At 28.0% G+C, this 22,535-nt stretch overlaps 2 protein-coding genes across 2 annotated transcripts in view; both read left to right on the top strand.

Annotated features, from left to right (window-relative positions):
* Positions 1-22,535, top strand: part of LOC112593632 (neuroligin-4, Y-linked-like) — a 286,318-nt gene that overhangs the window by 107,701 nt on the left and 156,082 nt on the right. The window lies entirely within an intron of this gene.
* On the top strand, positions 6,045-16,590 carry LOC112593633. The gene is made up of 5 exons (XM_025338127.1): positions 6,045-6,277; positions 11,536-11,610; positions 13,184-13,366; positions 16,057-16,329; positions 16,420-16,590. Exons 1-5 carry the CDS (start codon positions 6,206-6,208, stop codon positions 16,462-16,464), a joined length of 648 nt encoding a protein of 215 aa, XP_025193912.1. The 5' UTR covers positions 6,045-6,205; the 3' UTR covers positions 16,465-16,590.

The following is a 22,535-nucleotide window of genomic DNA, read 5'->3' as shown; positions in this document are numbered from 1 at the left end:
GAGTTCTATTTGTAATCAATGTTCATCTTGGTGTGATTTGATTAATGCAATAATATTATATAAATGTATTGCACCAAATTAAATGTGAGAGTACAATATTTTTGAGGAGGATTAAATAAGAGATGAAAATGTATGTGAACATTAAAATTGACTGGAGGCGTATTCTATTATAGTCATTTTCGATATTTGGATCAAATTAAATTAATCATAACATAGTTCTTACTAAACTTGTTTAAGTGAATTTAGTATTAAACATTACTAAATTATATTTTATTTACTACTATGACTTTTATTACTGTAATAACATCGTAATAATAAGTTATGTCAATTATAAATCTAATTCTATTACAACTGAAGTTATAACTTGTTACCTACAATATTGTCTAGTGCCAAATTGTATTATGTGTTAACGTGCTGTAAGTGATACACTAACACCTAAGTGTAAGTTATTAACTCGCACAGTATACATTACATAAAATATTATACAAAAGTGCTTTATTAATTGCACAATGAAATATTATTTTATATTTGTTAAAATAAAAATAGGTAAGTTTACGTGAATGACATGTTAACGTGTCATGGTCGTAGTAGGCTTTAGCAATAATTTTCAAGAGTCTCGGTTCAGCGTTTTATTAGAAATTAATTAAATATCAAAATATAATATAATATAAATTGATTTCCATTAAATAATATTATATACACTCATCAACGACATGTCGTAAAGCCAATTATATTAGTGTATACAATAATAATATAATATATTAATGGGTTACTTCAGGCATTTGTAATCTCATCATCAAGTCCCGTCTGTATACATAAACGATACTCTGTAATAACTAATAAGTAATAATGCAATATTAAATATTAATCATCTCAAATAATTTCTAATAGTGTACTCGCAAATATAAATTAGACGTATGTAGATCAAAGCTTGAGAGAGAATTGGGCACGTTGTTTTGTTATTATTATTATTATTATGCTGTGATCGTGCTATGGACGAGAATCGGTCTCGCGGGTGTGTTTTACCTGCATGACTGTTCCACAACAATATTAAATTCATTGGTTGAAAAATTAAATAAATAAAATCGGAAATTGAGCGTGATAACGCTCTCTTGTATTCACGTTAATGATGGGAGCGTTTTGAATTGACTTATGCCAGTAGGTAATTTATTATTGAGCATCTTAAATGTGGCTTTCCATTTTTTACTTCTCCATTTACGAAAAAAAAAAGTCCGATTTACATCAGTGATGATTCATAAGTTATAACATTTCTATGCATATAACGGTAAATACTAGACATGCTTCAGACTGAAAACTAATTTATAACGATATAATTTGATGAAAAAAATCTTGCTCTTAACAATACTTTCAATTAGAAATACTCATTGGGTATGCATCCTATAGTGGGCTTAGTGCATTCCTGACCGAGGAAGCAATGAAACAAGGTATATTTATACACAGTCACACAGAGGAACATCAGTAGAGGTGGTGTCTATTTTATTAATATCATTATGTTTACCGTGAAGTGCGAACAATAGTATATTTATTATCATAATATTTATTTTCTAAAAAATATTAAAAGGCTTAATACATTTAGTTCTTCAACAGAGTTCAGATTTAAATACGTAAAAACCGACCGCGCCACATCGTTTCCACGGAGTCGTCCGGTTGAGCTTAACTGTATTTATAGCTTATAAGTGAGTGTGTGTGTGTGTGTATGTGATAAATAGACGATGACGAAAAAACGCGTAATAAATGCGTATATTTTGTGCAATGCCTACAGTGTATATATATATACTGACATAAAGGCGACCGAAATTATTATTCCTTCGTCGTACGTGCGAATATATGAGTCGGTCGTTGCCGTTACCATCGTAGCCTCCGAGGATCTAGAAACACTGTACCGAAATAAAGAAAGAGAAGCTGTGTAAATGTACATGGACGAGGAAGCTTAAAACTCGTAGCAGTTCTTAGTTTTCCGCCAGTTGGATATCGTATACTTGGAAGCGAGCGGAGTGGAAAATAGTGAATGTTTTTTTTATTTTTTTTAAGATTCTCCAAGTTCTTGCGGACGTGTCGTTGTGTAACGTCGTAATGGTGATTACATAATATAATCTATGATATCCGTAGAGTATATAATAAAATGCCGAGTGTTATATACTAGCTGTCGACCGTTGCTGAAATCATTACAAAACAACAACTACAATATTCATTACACAATAGTCGACAGAGTTATGGTTTAATGAACAACTATATTAAAATAATTTTTTTAATCCGTTTTACAGTATTGTTGTTGTAGGTACCTCAAATAAATTCATTGTAATAAACTATTCAGTATTTATTAAGACTAATATTATAATTAGTGAATAATGATTTTCTCGCCCACTCTCTCAAAAAAAAAAAAAAAAAAAAAAATGAAAAAAAAAAATGAAAATTTAGTTTGTTGAATTTAACATGATTTTGTTTAATACACTTTTAAGTTTCTAAGTATTTAGATTAACAACACAAATATGTATTATTTGTAACTGTGTTAAAATATTTTGATTCAATGATAATGTTTCCATATAACTGTAAAACAAAAAATACAAAGTATATTTAAAAAAAAAAAAATTGTTTTAATTGTTTTCATTATTTAAAATAATTTAAAATATCTAATATGATATCATACTTGCTCATATAATGAAGTTCAGTTGCATGATACCTAAAAAATAAATGTTAAGTTAATTCAAGTTTCAACAACTTAGTATTAAGTGTATAATATAATGATTTTGATTTATATATTGTAATAATTATCATATTTGTTTTTTTCAAAATCTTCTAGAACTTGTTTTTCTTTTTTTCTACAAAACCCTGCTTTTCCATATTACTTTTAAATTATCGCATATTTTTAAAATTTTTTTTTTATTATTAATTATTATTAAATTGTCAACTAATGTATAAAACGAAATAACAAAATTATTATCTCGGAAAATTATTATTAGAAACACTTGCATAATCCTGCTTGGTATATACTTAAATAATAATATGTTGTAGTCTTAGTTTTGAAATTATGCCATGGTTGCAAATTTGTGTGGCCGTACTATTATAGTTGTGGTGGTTTATATAGTCCTAAAGTTTTAGCAAACAGAATTTTGATATTTGAAGAATTCCATTGTCGATAATGTTTATATATATATAATCATATTACATAATATCCTGTACAATATTTATATGTCAGAATATGATATTTTAACATTAAATATTTAATTCAAACAAAGTTTGTAAACAATTCCAAGAATTTTTTTTCGAAAATAAACTTATCATTTTGTCGAACAATTATTCTCGTCTTACATTAAACGAATTTCAAATGCATACGCCAGTATAATGTTATATATACACGTCTCTGTGCGCGAATTAAATATCCTCAAAAGCGCCAAAGCATATTAAATATAATACCGTCTTTGTTGTAGCACACCAAGAAAGACAGTATTGCCAATTGACAAAAAGTTTGTTAAAGACTATACTGGCTAGAGTACTTAGAATACTAGTTATATAATCAATTTAATATACACAATAAAACTTCTGAACAGCTGATACTCTCAATTACTAAAATTTTGTCAGCTATTCGGAGATATACGCAATTTAGAGGGATTACATTTTTTAGAATTCATAAAGGGTAAATATGTAAATAGAAAAATATGCACTATGTTAAATAAAATTATAATTTAATGATATGATAATTTTAATGCTTAAACCATATTTAAATAAATACAAAAAGGAATGAATACATAAATAAATACAATTTTATTTGGTATAAAAAAATCGATTTTGAACGAGTTCATTATCTTTATAGAAGTGTAAACGCATATTCCTGTTGTTGTTTTTAAATTAAGATTAAATTAGGTGTCCTCTATTTGAATTTTTTCCATTGAAAAGTATTGAAAATCCGCGTTCCAAAAAATTCTGGGTATTATAAGATGTCCTTCGGAAGGTTTCACTGTACATATTTATTGTTTGTCAACTTTTGGTAAATTAAGTCTAAAGTTTTGAACTTTTCAGAGTGTGTTTAGTCGTTGCCATAGTCAAGATTTTACTTAGGAGGATTAATAATTTGTTAAATATGGTGGGAGAGTTTCAACTAGGATTTCATAGAAGTTTAATATTCTGTTACTGTGATTTTATAACATTTTAGACTATAGTAAAAACTTTCATACAAATTATAATTTTGATACATGATTACGTCTCACACGTAGTACGTTTACAGAACACTGAACATTTTTTTTTAAATTGTCCAGAGATGTCGATTATGGCTGTAGCCTTTTAACTCTCTTCTAGCTACACCATTGATTTTACTACAGTACAAGTATATTATATTATATATATTAATTATTTTAATTGTTTTGTACGCTATTGTATAGCATATGACCATTTTAAAGTGTATAAAACAATTATTGAAGATTTTTTATACAAAGCACCCAGCTTATCACCTCAGAACGTATTTTGGATTCTCAACTTTGTTACGGTGTGAATATCAAACTAAAAATATGCATATAACCATATTTTTTATAAGAAAAATCTAAAATACAGTTTATCTATTTATTACTTCTTTATATTAATACAAATACGCTAGCTGTACGTATAATACTATGTGTTTCATGATTTTAATTGATATTTATTTTAAACAATAAAAACCATGATATTTTTCTATTTTCAATGCCCCTTATTTCATCAGCATCTATAACTGTAGTAAAAAAAAAAAAAATCAAGCTCTTCAAAAATATAAAATAATGAATTTATGGGGACCGGACTTAGAACTTAGCAGCAGAAATTTATCTTGCTACAAGTCATATTATACGATCCTTCCCTTTCACAATGAAATTTTCGCCGTATTTTATCGTTATTCGCTCTTTTTGTGAATTACGTGTGTCATGCATGTATGCAGAGTTTTATGTCCATTTTTTAATGTCGAAGACTTTTCGTATTCTGCTTTGCTTATAATGCACAAAACAATTTTTCGCCAACTGAGTAACACAATAATTTAATTACTTTACCTGTGTTATAACGGACAACGTGAGGAGATAACGAATATAATTTTATGCTTAAAACCCATTTTTCCAGAGTCATCACACTTAGGTATTGTCGCAAGCATGTTAGAGCGTATAGTGCGAAATATATGTATATCATATTAACCCAGTTTTTACGACGAGCGATTATAATTTTTTTTCCTTTACTTGGTTGTATGTGGTTCGGACGTGACGTCGTCAAGAAGACGTTTAAATTGTATTCAACGGCACATAATATATAATTATATATAGATATAGCACGCGCATGGCACGTAGAGGGATAATGGCGCATACGCAAATAGCCAAAACGCAGCTATAGTAGTAGTGTTATATTGTATACGTATTATAACAATATAATTATAGCGCGTGTAAAAAAAAAAAAAAAATACAATATTGTTTTTCGTACTCAAAAAAAAAAAAAGACAATGTCGAGGGCGCAGAAAAAAAAGCGATTATTAGTTATCGTGTGGCGGAGTCAGACAGCGGACCGCGGGAGGTCGCGTTTAGTGGATTTTTAACGTTTTGAAATTTTCATCATAAAACCTTATGTACCTCGAAATGGGCGAGTGACTTTTACATTTATATGCCCATAACGCACTCCCGTGACGTCAACGACTGTAATAATACGTATATGTAACTGTTATCATTTCTATTATTGCCATTTTGATCATTGCAGCAACGGTGTATAAATATAAATACAGTATACACTATATGTATATATATATTTATATTGTTACTGATCGTCCGGGTCATAATTGTGTTTCAACACTTTGCGACCCACTACCGTACCTACTCCTTGGGCCACTACGGTCAAACAATACATATGATATATATATATATACTTGCACAACTTCTCCACAAGAGATTACGTGCATACAGATGAAACCTTTGCACAGCAATTCAAATAATGTGTATACTACTCAGAAATTTTTTATTTTTATTTTTTTTTGTTTTATCACATTTTATGTCTGAGCCGATAATATTATCTGACTAGCGCGGAAGGCTACTGCCACTGCTGTACAACTTTCCGTCGAACGACAACGCGTCTCTTACTAAATACAATATTACCATAGTCTAATATACAATATTAATTACATTTAAATATAACATTAAATGTCTGTTAGACAGCATTGGCGATAGTAATATAACCATTCCGCTGCAATATGGTACAAAGGTTAGGAGGTTCGGTGTTATTGTTTGTCGCTGTCGCATTGTCGAACGGCAAGCCGTTGCAAGTAAGCTTCTTGTTTTTTTTTTTTATTTATTAAATTTAACGTAACGTATTATTATTGTAACATTATATTACTATAACCACGAGCGTAATAATATGGTCTTTATCGTTTGTTGGTTAAATGTCACTTCATTTTTTTTTTTTATTACTATTATTATTGCTGTCCATATTGAGATATCCTTTTTTTCATTGTATGATAGCAGAACCATTTGTGTATATATAGTTATAAGTACTTGAGTACCTACCATTATTTCGGAATTTTTTGTATACAAACAATTCTAGTATACATTACATATAAATACTATTTGTTCATGATTTTTATCAATTTTATTATTAATTAGTCAAAGTAAAATACGGTTGTCGTTGTTAAAATGAATAAGGTTTTTGTATGGTTATTTTATTCTACGCTTTTAGTAGTGCGCACTGGTAAATAATATGTGAAGCATAAGAACGTAAAACAGATGAAAAGTTTTTTTTTACGTATTATGACGATTTTATTTTAAGCCTCTTGCATCGTATTTATTAAAACAGTATTAAAAAGCGGCTCAGAAATATAACTTTCGACTGTAAATCAGAATATGTATTATACCTCTAATTTACAATGGTTTATAATTTTAAAGTTTATATATTAAATGAATGTTTATTAGGAATATAAATATTTCTTTTCTAGTAATAGATTACTTCAATTACTTGACCTTATCTCATTTTTCAGCTCAAGTTGGTGTAAAGTCGGGGTTCAACATATCAGAAAAATACATAAATCATATTTTTTATTCAAACATTAAATCTGACATATTTGAATGAATTTAATTCACATATATTTTCGTACTAACAATTTCTATTTTTTAATTTTAGAAACAATTTTATTTCGTCTTAAAAATTATATATGAATCAAGCGGAACATAATATCTAGTCTTCCCACCAGTCATCTAGTTACAAAAAAGTGTTACTGATATATTTAATTCTATACTTTAATTATGAGAATAACATGATTCAAAATAGTTGATAGAGCTTAACTACTTTTATTAAATTGTCCAATTCCCATTGGTATTAAGCAGTTGGCGTTTTATATACAAACACTAGTCAATGAAATATATAATTTAATTTGTGCACAAACAACGTTGGTTTTCTTTATCATATTATTTTATTGCTGCACATTAAAACTTGAATTAATTAAATTGACAAAAATATATCATTGCATCGTTTGTTTTATGTAATGAAATATTTCATTCAATCCAAACATTAACATCCTACTATTAATCTAGGATGAACTAAAATATTAAAAAAAAACATATAGTTATATATTTTAAATATTATGATTTTATTTTTATTTTTGGTTCATTTGATTAGTGAGGTTAACATTAAATAATATTTCATTTCCGCTGATATTATCAATACACCTGATAAATAGTTTAACATTAATAAAAAAAAAGTACTAATCATACATAGTATATTTAAAAATTAATTATGATATAAATACAATATTATTTAAATTATATTCAATTCTATAAATTATCAAATACATTTTTTTACCATTAAAGATTATACAAACACAGATACAAGCAATTTCAATTATTATTTATTAAAAATTTAGTATAATGTTTTTCATAGAAGTTTTGTTTATTTGTTTTTAAATTTTTGTAGTATAATTTATGTTATTAAAAATCGTCTCCGGTCTTAAAATAATGTGACATTTATAATAAAAAGTATAATTGAACAAAAATAACAATATAATATTCAAATCAATTATAATCTTAATAAGTTGTATATCTGGAACTTTAGGCGTTTTTCCTTAAATTGAAGACATATAATGTTATTAAATTTAAAATAAAGTATAAATTATTATTTTCTGAAGCAAAGTCTAATTATAACAGAAATATAATTTATGTGCCCAAATAAAGAACTTGGAATTCTAAGTTTATTATTTTCAAGAAATCATAACTATTTATTAAAACATTTATTTTTTTTTTTTAGTTGTAATAATAATTTTGACTATAATAATATGCATATCATATAATTATTTATAATCTAGTTACAGATAATAACATGTATAACATAGGTTTAGATATAATTGGTATGTTTTCAGCTTAAAAATATACATTTATTGTTACACGTTTTAATCATGTTTGTTTCGATTGGGCTTTTACGATTTGTCCGTATAGTTTGTTAAAAGATTGTATTTTATTGAACTAAAAATATCTGGTGTACAAGAGAATATAATAGTTTTGAAACTTTTTATTGGTACCGATTGGTTAATTTATCCAACCACTGTGCTTCTCCTCTTAACACTTATACAAATAAATTGTAATTTGGATGATCATTTAAAAAAATACATATATGCATTATTTGATTCGATTTTTGGTAAATAATAAAAAAAAAAAACCAAGTACCTACACAATCATTATTACGGTTTATCTATACTCATGTGATAATATGATGGTACAAATATAAATACAGATTCCAACACTTTCACGTTAAAAATGTGTTTAATGGAAATCATAATTTGATTGAAATAATGTCGACACCATGTAGCCGGAATTGATTTTTTACAACTCACGTATGTTATCCACCAAAGTATTTTCTTTTAAACTTGACGAGTGCACAACTTTTGGGAATCGATAATATATTATACCATCTCGATATGTGCTCGTAAAACACGCATATCTGCAAAATCGTAAACGTTTAGGTTAGGTTACATTCGTTACCGAAGCCATATCTCAGCAGTATTACATTTTAGGGATATCATGAAGTATAGCGTATAGGGTTCTACGTATAACGAGGATATTATTCACCTATCATAGACCATAGTGCATTATCATCATCGTGTATAATAATAATATTACGAGTATTCATATTATGCAGGGCCTATAGATAGTTTAACTCTTGAGTTTCAACTTTAACTTGGCCGAGTCAGTAAAATAATTATACGTTTATTTACGAATAGTATATTATTATGTCGTGTTATATATTTAAACAAAACAACAATAGGGTGAAACCGACACCGCTGTAAGTTAACACAATGAATTTGTATGTATGTGTGTGACATGGTCATGTTTTATACTAGTTGTGTTCACGTAATAATTAGCATAACAATGTATGGACTCATTGCGAGAAAATGTGTTAGACGTAAGTGCATAATCAAGTATGTCTAGTTCAGAAATCGAGCTCGATGCTACGATAATTATTTAGAACTATAGATTGTATGGTATTGATTGTTTTGATCAATGCACAATTGATTTGAAAACGACCGACACAATTTTAGTGAATTTGTATTCAATTAGGTTTTACAATATTAATGATAATATAAATAGGAATAATTACGAACCAAAATAATATCATTTATTTCGTGAAAAGAACGTGGATTTCATTTTTATTTATGAGAAATAAATTATTATTATTATGGGGAAAAACACTTTATACAATTTGCATAATTTTTCAAAAAATAGCCGTATCTACGCCCGGTTATACTAATAGTGTTGAAAATTCAAGACGAGCAAAACAACTTTTATCCCACCCTCTTCGTTGACAAAATTATCTTTACTGGAACACACTTGCTTTTAAATTTCCAAAGGGTTATGACTGCGCCTGAACGCGAAAAACTTACTATTATTTTCCCAAGGTTATTTTATACTTTTTTTTATAATTTACATCCAACAGAACACAGTTATAAAAATATAATATAACATTGGGTTGTCACGTAAACAAAGGCAGTCGTGCAAGTCTTTGACGTCCTGTCATTGTTATAATATTATGGGAAGGGATAGTAAAGATTTTTAGTATGTTTGTACTAATGCCTAAAATTTCAGTATAATATTATATTATTATGAATAATAATTAATTCTCCAAGAGCATAGCTGTATTACACTATTATTTAATACAATATTAATGAAATATTACTCAATTTTTTTTTCTATAAGTATTTATTTTACTATTAAGTTATAAACAGCGAAATTATTTAGTTCCCAGATGGTAAATATAATGCATACAGCATCATATTTTTTGTACACAAGTATGTTTTGGGAAAATTTGTTTCGATCCAACTTAATGTCATTTAGAAGTCGTATAGCTAGGTTAGGTTAGGTTATAGGGTATAGCTGGGGGCCATCGATGTTTATGTAATTGTCCATCATAAAGAAAGTGCTTTGTGAGAGGGCAATTGCGGCAACAAGATATTTTTACGAAAATGTGTTGTACTATATTATCACCATTTAATTTACGTGAATTACAAGAGGATGACTGCGTGTCATGTGTAGCCTGACTTTTCTTCGGTTGCCTCACACACGGTGGTATATAATAACAATGCAATACTGTTATTACGTTTTTCTTTTTTTCAATTTTTGTTCGTTTGTTACTCTTACATAATTTATAGGTGCTATGCCACGAGTTAGGAAAATTTGGAGACGAAATAATTTACAAAACTGTAATTAAAAACATATTTTCCGCGCAAGCCGTTTTGATGTTATGACATTTTCTATGATACTACGCAGTATTAGCCAGGATACGAAGGACTTGAAAGGCAAATATCCACTATTATAATACGCATTATAGATATTATCGTGATTGTATTTTTTATTATTTTTTTTTTTTCATTATTTTTATTATTTTAACAATCAGCGTATAAAAACAAATTAATAATTTTTCATATTATCCATTCGCGCATAGGCATAGGTAATAAAGTCATTCTTGATACGTGTTCAATTTAATTGGTACCAATATATTATAATTGCATAACTCAAATATTCGTACTCCCAGCGGTCCAACTTGAGCTTTAAATGGCGTATCTAATATATAGTTTGTATTTTAATTAGAAAAATCGCAACATCAAAAACATCATTCAGGCGCGATTTAACCATTAAAGCAATTATGTAATATCCTTGAATAAAAAAATAAGAATATAATCTTTACAATAGGTTGTTTAACGATCGATTTAAAGTAATGTACAGGTATATATTATTCAACTATAATTTATTTATTTTGCAGAGTACTAAACTGATTTTATTATTGGAAAACTTTTTTCATTAGATTCAAAAATAAATAATTTGAAAATACAATAATTTCAGTTTTCAGTTTAAATTAATGTGTTGTTAAAAATAAATATATACATTTTTGTTTGATGTTATATCAAAATATTCATGTAACAAAAACTAGAATTATTACACATGTGGTTATAAAATATAATGGAACAACGATGGGCGTGTGGTTAAATCGATTTTTCGCAGAAATATATCAACGTGCATTTAATATGTATTCTCGGTTTTCCAGTCTGCCGGTCACGCGAATCCCATCGAAAATTCAAAAGCTTTGACGTCGTCGTTGGTCGACGACACCATGTCCACGGTGAGTAATTTTGACGACACAAAGACGATGATAAAAACGTTAATAATAATTATATGCTGCGCAAGCGTATGATAACATATCGTGTTTATATTATGCGGAGTAGCTCCACCATGATTTTTTTTCATGTTCGCAATCACCGAAAAACGGGGTAAATCGAAGGGCTAGGACCCGTTCGGACCAATTTTTCTAAAAGATAACTCGTTTGGACCAATTTTGAAGACCCGTTTGGACTAAAAAATATTACTTTTATACAACTTGTTTGGATCAACAATTTCCTTCCCATTTTATTTTTAACAGGCTTAGAACTGTCTTTAGCATGGTTAAAAATGCTGCTTCTTATTTTTATTATTATTGTTGTTATTTATTTTTTTTTTTTTATATATTAATATGTATGATTACTCCGTTTTAAAGATAAAAATATTAAAAAATAAATAGGTACAATATAAAATTTGTTAAATTATTAATTTTTTAAATACGATTCACCTGAAATACGAAAATGTTTTTTTTTATGAGCTATTTAAATTCGAACTGCTTGAAACATTTATACAATAATTTTCAAGTACGTCAATTGAGATATTTGACCATTCTTATATTGTGTTTTTTTAGTGTATCATTCCTTTGAATTTGAATTTTATTATTTTAAATTGATGATATTTTCGGCATAGTTTGAACTTGGAAATCTTTAAGAACGTTAATTACTTAAGAAATATTTGGATGGGGTGTGTAAAATTGTGATTTATAATGAGAGTGAAACGATTTAGGACCATTTGTTATACGTGGTGAATTGGAAGATTGTGCCGTCCAAATAGAAGGATGAAAATCTGTATCTTCTGATTTATAATAATTCAAACACATAGTCAAAAAAGTGAGTAACGTATTCGATATTGGGAGCAATAGACATCATTTGAGAATACCCATCTCCAACTTCAGATGGTAGTAAAAAAGCTAATCCATAAAAATATCTTAACCAATTTCCAACTTTTAAGTTTTCTTCTTTGTATTTGCTATGTAAGTAATAATGTTTTTGAATTTTACGGTAAAAAATTTGGTTTAAATGAAAAAAGAATCACACAATTTTACAATTAGGAAATGTATTTAAAACAGCACATTGTACAGGTTTTTCGTAATCTGCATGAACATTTTTTATATTTATAATTATTTAAAAATAAAATGTACTAAAAATAAAATTGGCCCAAATGGGTTCAAAAAATTCTGCTCCAAACGGGTTGCATTTTTATTAGTGACCAAAATGTCCCTGGCCCAAACGTACCTTGCCCAATCGAAGGTACACATACCACCATCAATATGTACCTGTAGACACCTGTTAAAAATGTAAAAGCCTGTATTACCAATAAAAAAAATATTTACTTATGATTTTTCAAGTACTTTGTCAATTAAAAATTATATATATTCCTATTTTATGTACTGTATTTATGTATGTGTGTATATGTGTATGTATTATAATATACTCAAATATCGTGAAAATGATAAGTCATAACTGTAATCCCTAAGAGATATATAATAATATTGACGCGCGCGTGCACGTGTGTGTATTATATTATATTATATATAGATGAACAACGTTCCGTTTGACTGGTCTTCCGATTACGAGATAGCCGTCGTCTACATCACGTCCGCATGGACTGAATTTGGCGATGTACATTCGACTGCCGCACCCCTGGGCATTATCGCCGAAAACGGATTTCTCAATTATTGCGTGAGGTTCAAGACCAAGTTAGCCGATTGGGTTAAGTCCGTAAGTACATTACACACACGAACTCGCACAATACTTATTATACATATACATTACACTGTGCAGACGGTGCGGGCTAGCTATATAACACCCGATTACGCCGCGCGTACAATCCTTTCACTATCTCGCGCCACCAATACGTCTTCTTACCAGGCGTACTCAAAACATATAATGTCAGTATATATAGGTTTTCGTTTAAGATCTCTAACCAAAAAAAAAAAAATTCCCCCATGTATGTGGTGGTGGTAATCCAAAAGTTGAATTACGCGGCTGCCGCTACCGTCAACAATAATTCGATTTTCGCAATGTCGTTTAACATTACCGCCATCGTGACCACCAACTGCCAAATAGAACCACAGTAAATAATAAAATTGACGAAAAATATTATATTATTGTATCTCATGATGGTGGACAATACAAACCTTGGGGAGGGGGGCAGAGGAAAGATGAAAAAGGAATACAGTCGATCAAAAACACCTATGCGTAAGGCTCAACGTCTTAAATTTTATTGAACACAAATCGTCTCGATTACATTTCACATTTCCGAGCTGATATAAAATAAAAAATAACAATAAAATAATACTCTGTATCTTTATTTTATATTGATACATGTTGCGAAGTGATTGATCGAAAATGTTTACCTTACTATGTTAAAAATATTTCGAATTCAAAACCAAAAACTTTATACATAATAATAATAACAGTTCTTTAATTATATTGTTTAAACCGAAATAAGCAAATATGTGGTATAGATACACCAGTTTTCTAATTTATTAACCTGCAGAGTGAAGCTATGTACGTGTTTTATTGTGTGGTATAATATATTTTAGGAGATAGTAGGTCTAAGGAATAATTATCAAACGCAAAACTTGATAAAGTTTGGTAGAATTCCGCTTAATTTTCGAGGAATTCGAGAGAAAAATAAAAATTCATTCCACGCTTAGGATCAAAATATGTATTTACATAACTATTATTATAGTTTATCACAGGGTTTATTCGTGGTACGCAACATTATCGACACAATGTAGGTTTCATTTTCTATTGTAATGATTTTTTAATGAAAACTTATTTTTTTAATTTCCCTATGTAGATATTGAAGTATTTTTATAAAAATAAATATTGCTCTCCGATAACGTCTAGATTGGAACAAAAACATCACTGTGACTTATATAATATTAGTACCAACATAAAAATCAACCATTACATTTTTTATATGAGTTTAACAGATGGTCAATTCATTCAAGTGCGTAAATTCATACGATTTACGCTTTTGTACATTTTGTAGATAAAAATAAAATACTGCATAAAAAATTTATCATACACTTTGAACAGATTGTATTTTTTCGATTAATAATATATATTTATATAAAAATAGATTTGATATATAAATATCGAATATTGAACAAATGACTTTTTTTTATAGACAAATAGCATTTAAAATTTAGACGAGCGAAGAAATGGAAAACAACTCTTGAGGGAATGCACCCTTCAAGTACATCCTTAGTGTATATATTATACATTTTGCCGTTTATAGCTATAAAAAAAGGTTTTTTTTTTTTTTTAATTCCAAAAATCAATGTAGTTAAAGACACTCGCCTAAATAATAATATAAATTATAAGAATTAATGAAAAAAAAAAGAAACAATAACAAATACGTTAGTCCTCTCAGACAGCGTGGCAAGGATGGGGGAGAGCACGCGTACTTTACGACTATTGCTTTTGGTCGAAACGTCGTCAGGTGTAAAGTCGGCTGCAAAATATATAAGTTTTGCACGCCTTTACGACGTACGCGTATAACATTATAGTTCAAGCGTCGCGTGGCGCAGACACCGACCAAAAGGATTAATCACTCGCGTTTCTGAGACTTTTAAACGCGCACAAACGTGTTTTATAATGGTAGTTTTACATCGTAAAACCGCTTACGTGTTATCCGATTCAAACTTTAAACACACGGTGTTTTTTCTTTTTCACGGCGATGAGAACAACGCATAGAACGGTACTATAAGTATATAATGCGCGTATTATATTCTACACAGATATGTGTATGTATAACACAACTTTGGCCGACTTCTATACTGTTTTGTCGACCGTGTCCCGTCGCACATCAGATTGCTAAATAGACTAAACGAACGATATTAATTTCACGTTTATATATTATGTACGTATATATTTTATGGTGTTTTCTTTTCTTCGAAAAATATAATATATTATAACAGTGGTCGCCACGTACAAACTCTTATCGATGCTGTATTGTTCGTTTGACACATCTCGACGAAATATTGCACTGGATTCACATTTTTGAAATATTACAAGTCGAGTTCAGTATACTTTCGGAAAAATTGTGTTTTAACCATTATCGCAAAATCCATATAAAATATTATGTATAATATGAAACGCGCGATGTCGAAAAATATTTCAACAACAACAACAATCGAATTTATAAACACGTTAAGAATAACGGCTTATGCATAACATTTCTTCGTTATTCGGTAGCAGTAAAATGTATTATATTTTATATTTTCTATCGTAAATTAGCTTATGGTGGGTAACGAATGAATTGGTATACATTATAGATATTTAGTATAATAACATAGCTTTAAAATTAACATGAAATAAAGTAAAAAGCGTGCACTTATATTTGCAAGTTCACTAATAAATTGTGTATATTTATGCATATATTCAAACAAATATAGTTACAAGAAAAACCCGATGTAAGCGAAACAGTAAAAAAAGCCGCTTCTAGCTGGTATAAAGCCATTGACACGTTATCACGGAACAATTGGAATCTTCCAAACGTACTCACTTTGGAGTCTTTTAGAAAACAATTCATGACTTCGTACAAGCATTTGGTGCTCAATGGCGCTGAGGTTTACGAAAAATCGAATACCGAAAATGTGAAACAGGACGTGGAAAGATTCACAAGAGACATTGCTGATATGATGATACAAGTACTCAAAGATATTTGGGTAAAATCACAGTGGGCTATTTAATCGTGCTACTATGTCTAACAGTTTTTACAAAAAAGCATGTTATGTAATTTAAATTTTGTGTTGCAGAAACAAATTCGAAGCGTTCCCAAGGAATATTTATCATCTATATAATTTATGCAGTGTACTAAATATGTCAATCTCAATTCTGGGCAGAGGTGTATAACGAAAAAATATTTTGTACTTTTTATTGTATTCACTACTTTTTTGTACATAAACGTGTTTTTATATAATGTAAAAACAAAATTATTATATGACAGATGCGTATACGTTCATAAACATTTAGTAGGTACCTATGATTAAGATAGATTTACAAAATTAAATACATTAAATAATTAAATATGTCGTATGCATTTTTTTTTTTATATATACAAATTACATAATTCGATAGATAGTTGTATGGATCCAGCAGATCTTTACACTATATAATTATTTCATGAACTAAAATACATTAAGTTTATTTTCATCGGTATTTCGTTCTTATTGAATGGTATATAGTACTTATTTATTAAACACATATAGTAAATAATATGTTTTCAATATTCTTTATGAAAAAAAAAATGTATTTTTCAATAAAGTATTATCTTTTGTAGCAAAGAATAAGTATTATCTGAAAATAAACCATTAAGATATTTAAAATTAATATAACTTTAAATACTATTTTATATCAAAACACAATACCTTATAATAAGATATATCCTAACAGTAATTATTTATATTATTATTTAATCTATCTACATGATACATTTTTAATTATTTAGCTCTGAATAATTATCAAAAAATAATGTACCTAATATAATTGTTAATTTTTATCTTAATATAGTTTTAACATTTTAAAGCATTATAATCGTGTATTCATACTATACAGAGTATAAGTTTATGTATTTTTAAAACTGTTGAATAGATTCTAAATGACAATTATATTTGTATTTTAATTATTATCGCATTATACTTCACCATAAAGCATTGAATACGTATACGATTAATAGGGTACGTAATAACGCATTACTCACGGTTTATCCATACATGGTTGCTTATTGTGGTCCGCTACAATATCAACAGTGAGCGATAGATTACAAACACATACATTTTAATATTATTATAGGTAACTCGCTTAATATAACTTTAGCTGGATTATTGTGGTCCGTTTATAATAAATATATCACGTAAGACGTACGTCGTCGACAAAACGATATTTTACGTAGATATTAACTTTCAGCGTATAAGTCCGGCTCATATATATATAATATGTAATATAGTTATCATTATATTGCATCATAACGTATTGTAGTATAAGATAAATTTATAGGGTGGGGCCAATGGTGTTCTACATTTAGGTACAAAAAAAAAAGTAAAGACTTCAGAAGGCATATCGTCGCAATATAAAAACTGTCTATTTTATAAACGTATGCGAACATCATTGGTTTTTGATGTATAAAATTCAAAATATCCGAACGATTTTTCCACCGCTTCACAACCCATTTAAAAATAGCTCTATATCATAATAACATAAAGTATGCCTTGTATAATAAAATATCACGATGGCCAATGGATATACACGAGTATTTGACGCGCGACCTACAACGATGGGAGGTTTTCGTCGATCGAATGTCCGTATTACAAATTATTTGAAGGTATTAAAATATATCGTCGTAAAAGTGTAAAAAGAAATCAATACAAAGGCATGGAGTGTCGGTGTGTGGGAGGATAGGTACGAGAATTTTTCTCTTGAACACCCCACACCCTCTTCAAGCCAACGCATATTTGGATTATTATTTTATACTTCCGACGTCGGCAACCGGGTCATTCCCAATATCGTCTGTTGAGTCTTATATAGACATTCATGACTCTCATCATACGTCGCAAATGCACTATAATATTATATTATGCGCTCTTATACTTTATAAATCTATCGTAATATTTCGAGAATTCAGACAATCAGACGATGATGAGCTAGTGTTTCGTGATTTAACTACGCCAACGACACCCCGTGAGTCTCTGCTTTATGTTCCGGTTCCATTCTAAATATATTTTGATAAAAAAAAAAAAAAAAGTGGGCATAAATTATAAATTGATTATTGATTAGTAGGCATTAAATCAGAAGCGTTTTTATATCCATAAGTCTCACAGGGATTTGCAATGGTTATGTAGGTATGTACTCTTATAGCAACAACGAACGATGATCATAAATATGATGTGGATACCTACTTAATCTATAATACTCAATATAATATTCTTTATAATAATTACTATAACACTTGAATCACCCCTATACATTCCAAATCTGTGAAATTATTATGCTCAGCACTTCAAATAATTATAATAATTTAAAATAACTCAAAACTTTATTTTTATTTTAGTATTTAATCCGTATATTGGACTACAATAAATGCTCTCTTTGTGGATGCAAATTGTATTGATAATCATAAATAAATGTTTTGTATTTTTTTTTTTTTAAGTAAATTTATTGTTTTATATTATGTACGTATTATAAACGCTATTAAAAAATGAATTTATGACGTGTGACATTTTTAATTTTATGTATTTTCATTAACTAAAAAAATTTAGTTACGCGCTTTACTGTATATCTGTATAGGAAGTGTCAAGTTCTCTTTATCATTTTTTAGGTAATGAATAGATTAAATTTAAATTAAATATTAAGTTATTGCACACGAAAAATGATTCTGAGCATATGATGTTATTTTTAACCATCTTCATACCCGAATCTGAAGTACCAACTAAATTAAATTTTCTATCAAAAACCACCCCATTGTTGAAATACGATGCATTTTTGCTGCTCTAAAAGTTGATAACTTTTAAAACAGACAAAGAATATAGTGAAAAATTAATAATAATTATAGGTTACTCATGTATTTATTTTTTATCGTAAAAATCTAATATTTTCTATTAGTGTGCACGCGTATGTCTATGAAAGAATTTAAAATTATTGAAATAATATGAGGAACCATTTTATATTATTATGGTTCGTATTTTGCTTATATACTTTAATTATCATTTTTAAGTACTCTAGTATTCTAATAATAACTTGTGTCCCCTTTTGATTCTAATAAAAAATTAATTCATATGAATTTTTAAACAACCGTGTGGACCATATACGCACGGATTTTAGTGTTGCAAAATTGTATTTAAAAGGCGACTGTGTTGCAACCTTTCATAAAACAGTATTAATTATCAAATAACCCTTTCTATGTATATATTATATTGTAAACTTTTGTAATTATTTTCACAGTAAAATTATTTGTAAACCGATAAAGAAAACATTTGTATAAAAAATAGTTTAAATTTTAAATGTGTAATATTCTGAAATAAATACTACACAATTATATACATTTATAAATACGTATTAATAATTATTGCTGAACAATAAAAATTGTTTATTATGCATTACATGGTAAAGTACAATTTGAAATATTAAATTAAGGAGGTACGATTGTACTAATATAATATAATAATACCTATAAATTTTCATATTAAAATTTATATTATTATACGTATTATTGTAGTTATGGTAAATATTACATACTATTATATTATTTATTTAAAAAATAAAAATTATTCTTTTAAATTCTTTTAAACCGCGGATATTAAATATTTATGATAAATAAACTTCTCGTTTAAAATTTGATTTTTAAAATAAAAATATTCTACTTCAAAGTTTAAAATTAAAAATATATGTATAATATTTTACTTAATTAAAAAAAAAAAGAACTTAAATCATGATAGCATTAAAAAATATGACTATTTATCAAAAATGTTGTATCATCATTGTTGATATCTTCAAGTAATGTTTAAAAAAATTATAACTTAAAAATGTTAATGATATTTGAGATAAATGTTTACTATGTGTAACAACCAGTATACAGAATATTTCATTAATTTCAGAAAAATTCAAATTCTCTAACCTTTACTATTAACTATCACAACATTTAACTGCTTACAGACGAATGATAGCTGATTAACTTAGTATATTATACGAGTATAGCAAAATTTTCATAGGTCAGCAAATTTTATATTTAAAACAAAAAGTTAAAACCGTAGAGGTATACATCACTTAATATACTCCTTTACTCTTCCCCTCCAACTATTCAATTTACGACCGAAAACTTCATTATCTTTTTTTTTTAACTTGAAAAGAAAAATGGAAATAGAACATTTGCAAAGCTAGTTATTTAACATATATTGTTATATATTATATGGGGAATGTAGCAATACTTACTTATTTTCATATATATTTATATTTTCTTAAATATGTAATGTACACTGTATCTATGAAATTAATTTAATAATAGTATTAAAATTCAAACCTTCCAAAACAACATCCTTCGTAAAATCACTAATTCTCCTCCTTATATTTCAAACCTAACTTTACACACTGATCTAAAAATTAAAACAGTCCACGAAGAAGCAGTAACCTTTTACAAACGTTTCCACTCAAAACTCCCTTCTCATACCAACCCCCTCATTTCAAACCTTGCCACTCTCACAATTCCTGGGAACCCTCCCAAGAGGCTCAGAAGGAAATGGTGTAGAGATCTTCTCAATGAGTAATTAAAAAAAAAAAAATTATCATGCAAGGATAGTGTAACCACTGGGTGACTCCTCCCATCACGTATTCATGTTAACATCTTCTAATATCACATATTCTTATTGTCCCTAAAGGAACAGATTGTATATAAAAAAAAAAAAATAATAATAATAGTATTGATAATAAAAACATGCATAATATATGAATATCGCATAAGTATATTTGTACATTTTTTAAGCTTAAATAAATATCTAATAATGCAAGTGATGATTTAATATTAAGTATTTAAAATTTATTTTATATTTTATATTTAATACAGATATTAATTCCTAATAAAACTTTTACACTAGCAATAAAAACTTGTTTCTAAATGTTTACATTAACCCATATATTACATATAAATATTTTAAATTGTATACTAAACAATTATCAGGTATATACATATAGTTTGATTGATGTATATGATTATAATTTATAACATAGTAAATAATAATATTATGATTTATTAATGATTATACATTACTTTGAACTTAAAGGTTTAGTTCTGAATGGTAAGTTTAATATTTTGATTTAATATTACTTGATATTTCGTCCAAGGAAAATAGTTCGCTAATAGTTTCATTTAAACAGAAGACTTACCTGGGATCTTCACCTCAAAAACAAGCACAGATAACTTACAGACACCTACATATTTAAAGACTTTTCCTGAAATCATGTATAATCTCTTGAACCATTTACTATTGTACAAAATCTTACAGCAGTTCATCCGGTCCTAGAAAGTCACGGCCTTTGGGATTTAGATAAATCATCAAACACAAGAACTATTCAAGCATTTCAAGCAATTTTTTATGCATTATTCTCAACACTCCTTGGTATGCCACCATTCACAAATATATCTTTGCATAACGATCTTAAAATCTCTAATATAAGGCAAACCACGTATTACTCGCACTTTCGATCCAGAACGAAACATTAATCTAACAGTTTCATTGCTCAGTTTCATTCCAAGAAATCAGTCAGATGTTTGAAACGTGGGTAGCATAAAGATCTTCTCATTGCATAATACATATATATCATCCCTACTTCTGATATAAATATTTAATTGCTTATATGTTCAGTAATTTCTAGTAGGTATGAAACGTATTCTCGTTTTCTTCACCGTATCATATTATATATTGTGCTTAGTACAATTTATTCATGATACACACTTGTATAGATTTTAAAATGTACCTGGTAACACGCAATGTTTTTGCTATTGTTTTGACCGATATTTAGTACGAAATTTGTACAAACTCGTGCGATAACAAACTATCAATTTATATGAATTTATTTATAAATTTATACAAACATTCATATGAGAAAAGGCTATAGAAATGTTTCTCCAACCCCTCCCCCCATTTTTAAAACCACTTATTTCTAAAAAAAATCGATGTTTTAATGTGAAACTCATATGAATTTGTAAGATTTATGTGAAATTTTTTGTAAACCCCTAATGCATTTTATTCATTTACCGTTTCTTTAGGCCTCCCACCACACTAAAAATATTTTTTTGCCCAAAATGTTTATATGAAAATAGTTAGAACAAAATTGGTACGGAATTCGTAAAATTATACGAAGCTACATAAACTACCGATTTATA

The sequence above is a fragment of the Melanaphis sacchari genome, unplaced genomic scaffold (assembly GCF_002803265.2).
Source record: "Melanaphis sacchari strain LSU unplaced genomic scaffold, SCAv2.0 Contig20_pilon_pilon, whole genome shotgun sequence".
NCBI lineage: Eukaryota > Metazoa > Arthropoda > Insecta > Hemiptera > Aphididae > Melanaphis > Melanaphis sacchari.
Note: the sequence above shows the minus strand (reverse complement) of the source record. Positions and strands in the feature narration are given on the sequence as shown.

Bases quoted from the DNA above. Each gene is read 5' to 3' on its own strand.
- LOC112593633 (XM_025338127.1), top strand. From the start codon at position 6,206: ATGGTACAAAGGTTAGGAGGTTCGGTGTTATTGTTTGTCGCTGTCGCA. The intron at 6,278-11,535 runs GTAAGCTTCTTG...TCGGTTTTCCAG, and splicing joins CGAACGGCAAGCCGTTGCAA to TCTGCCGGTCACGCGAATCC. The intron at 16,330-16,419 runs GTAAAATCACAG...TTTGTGTTGCAG, and splicing joins AAGTACTCAAAGATATTTGG to AAACAAATTCGAAGCGTTCC.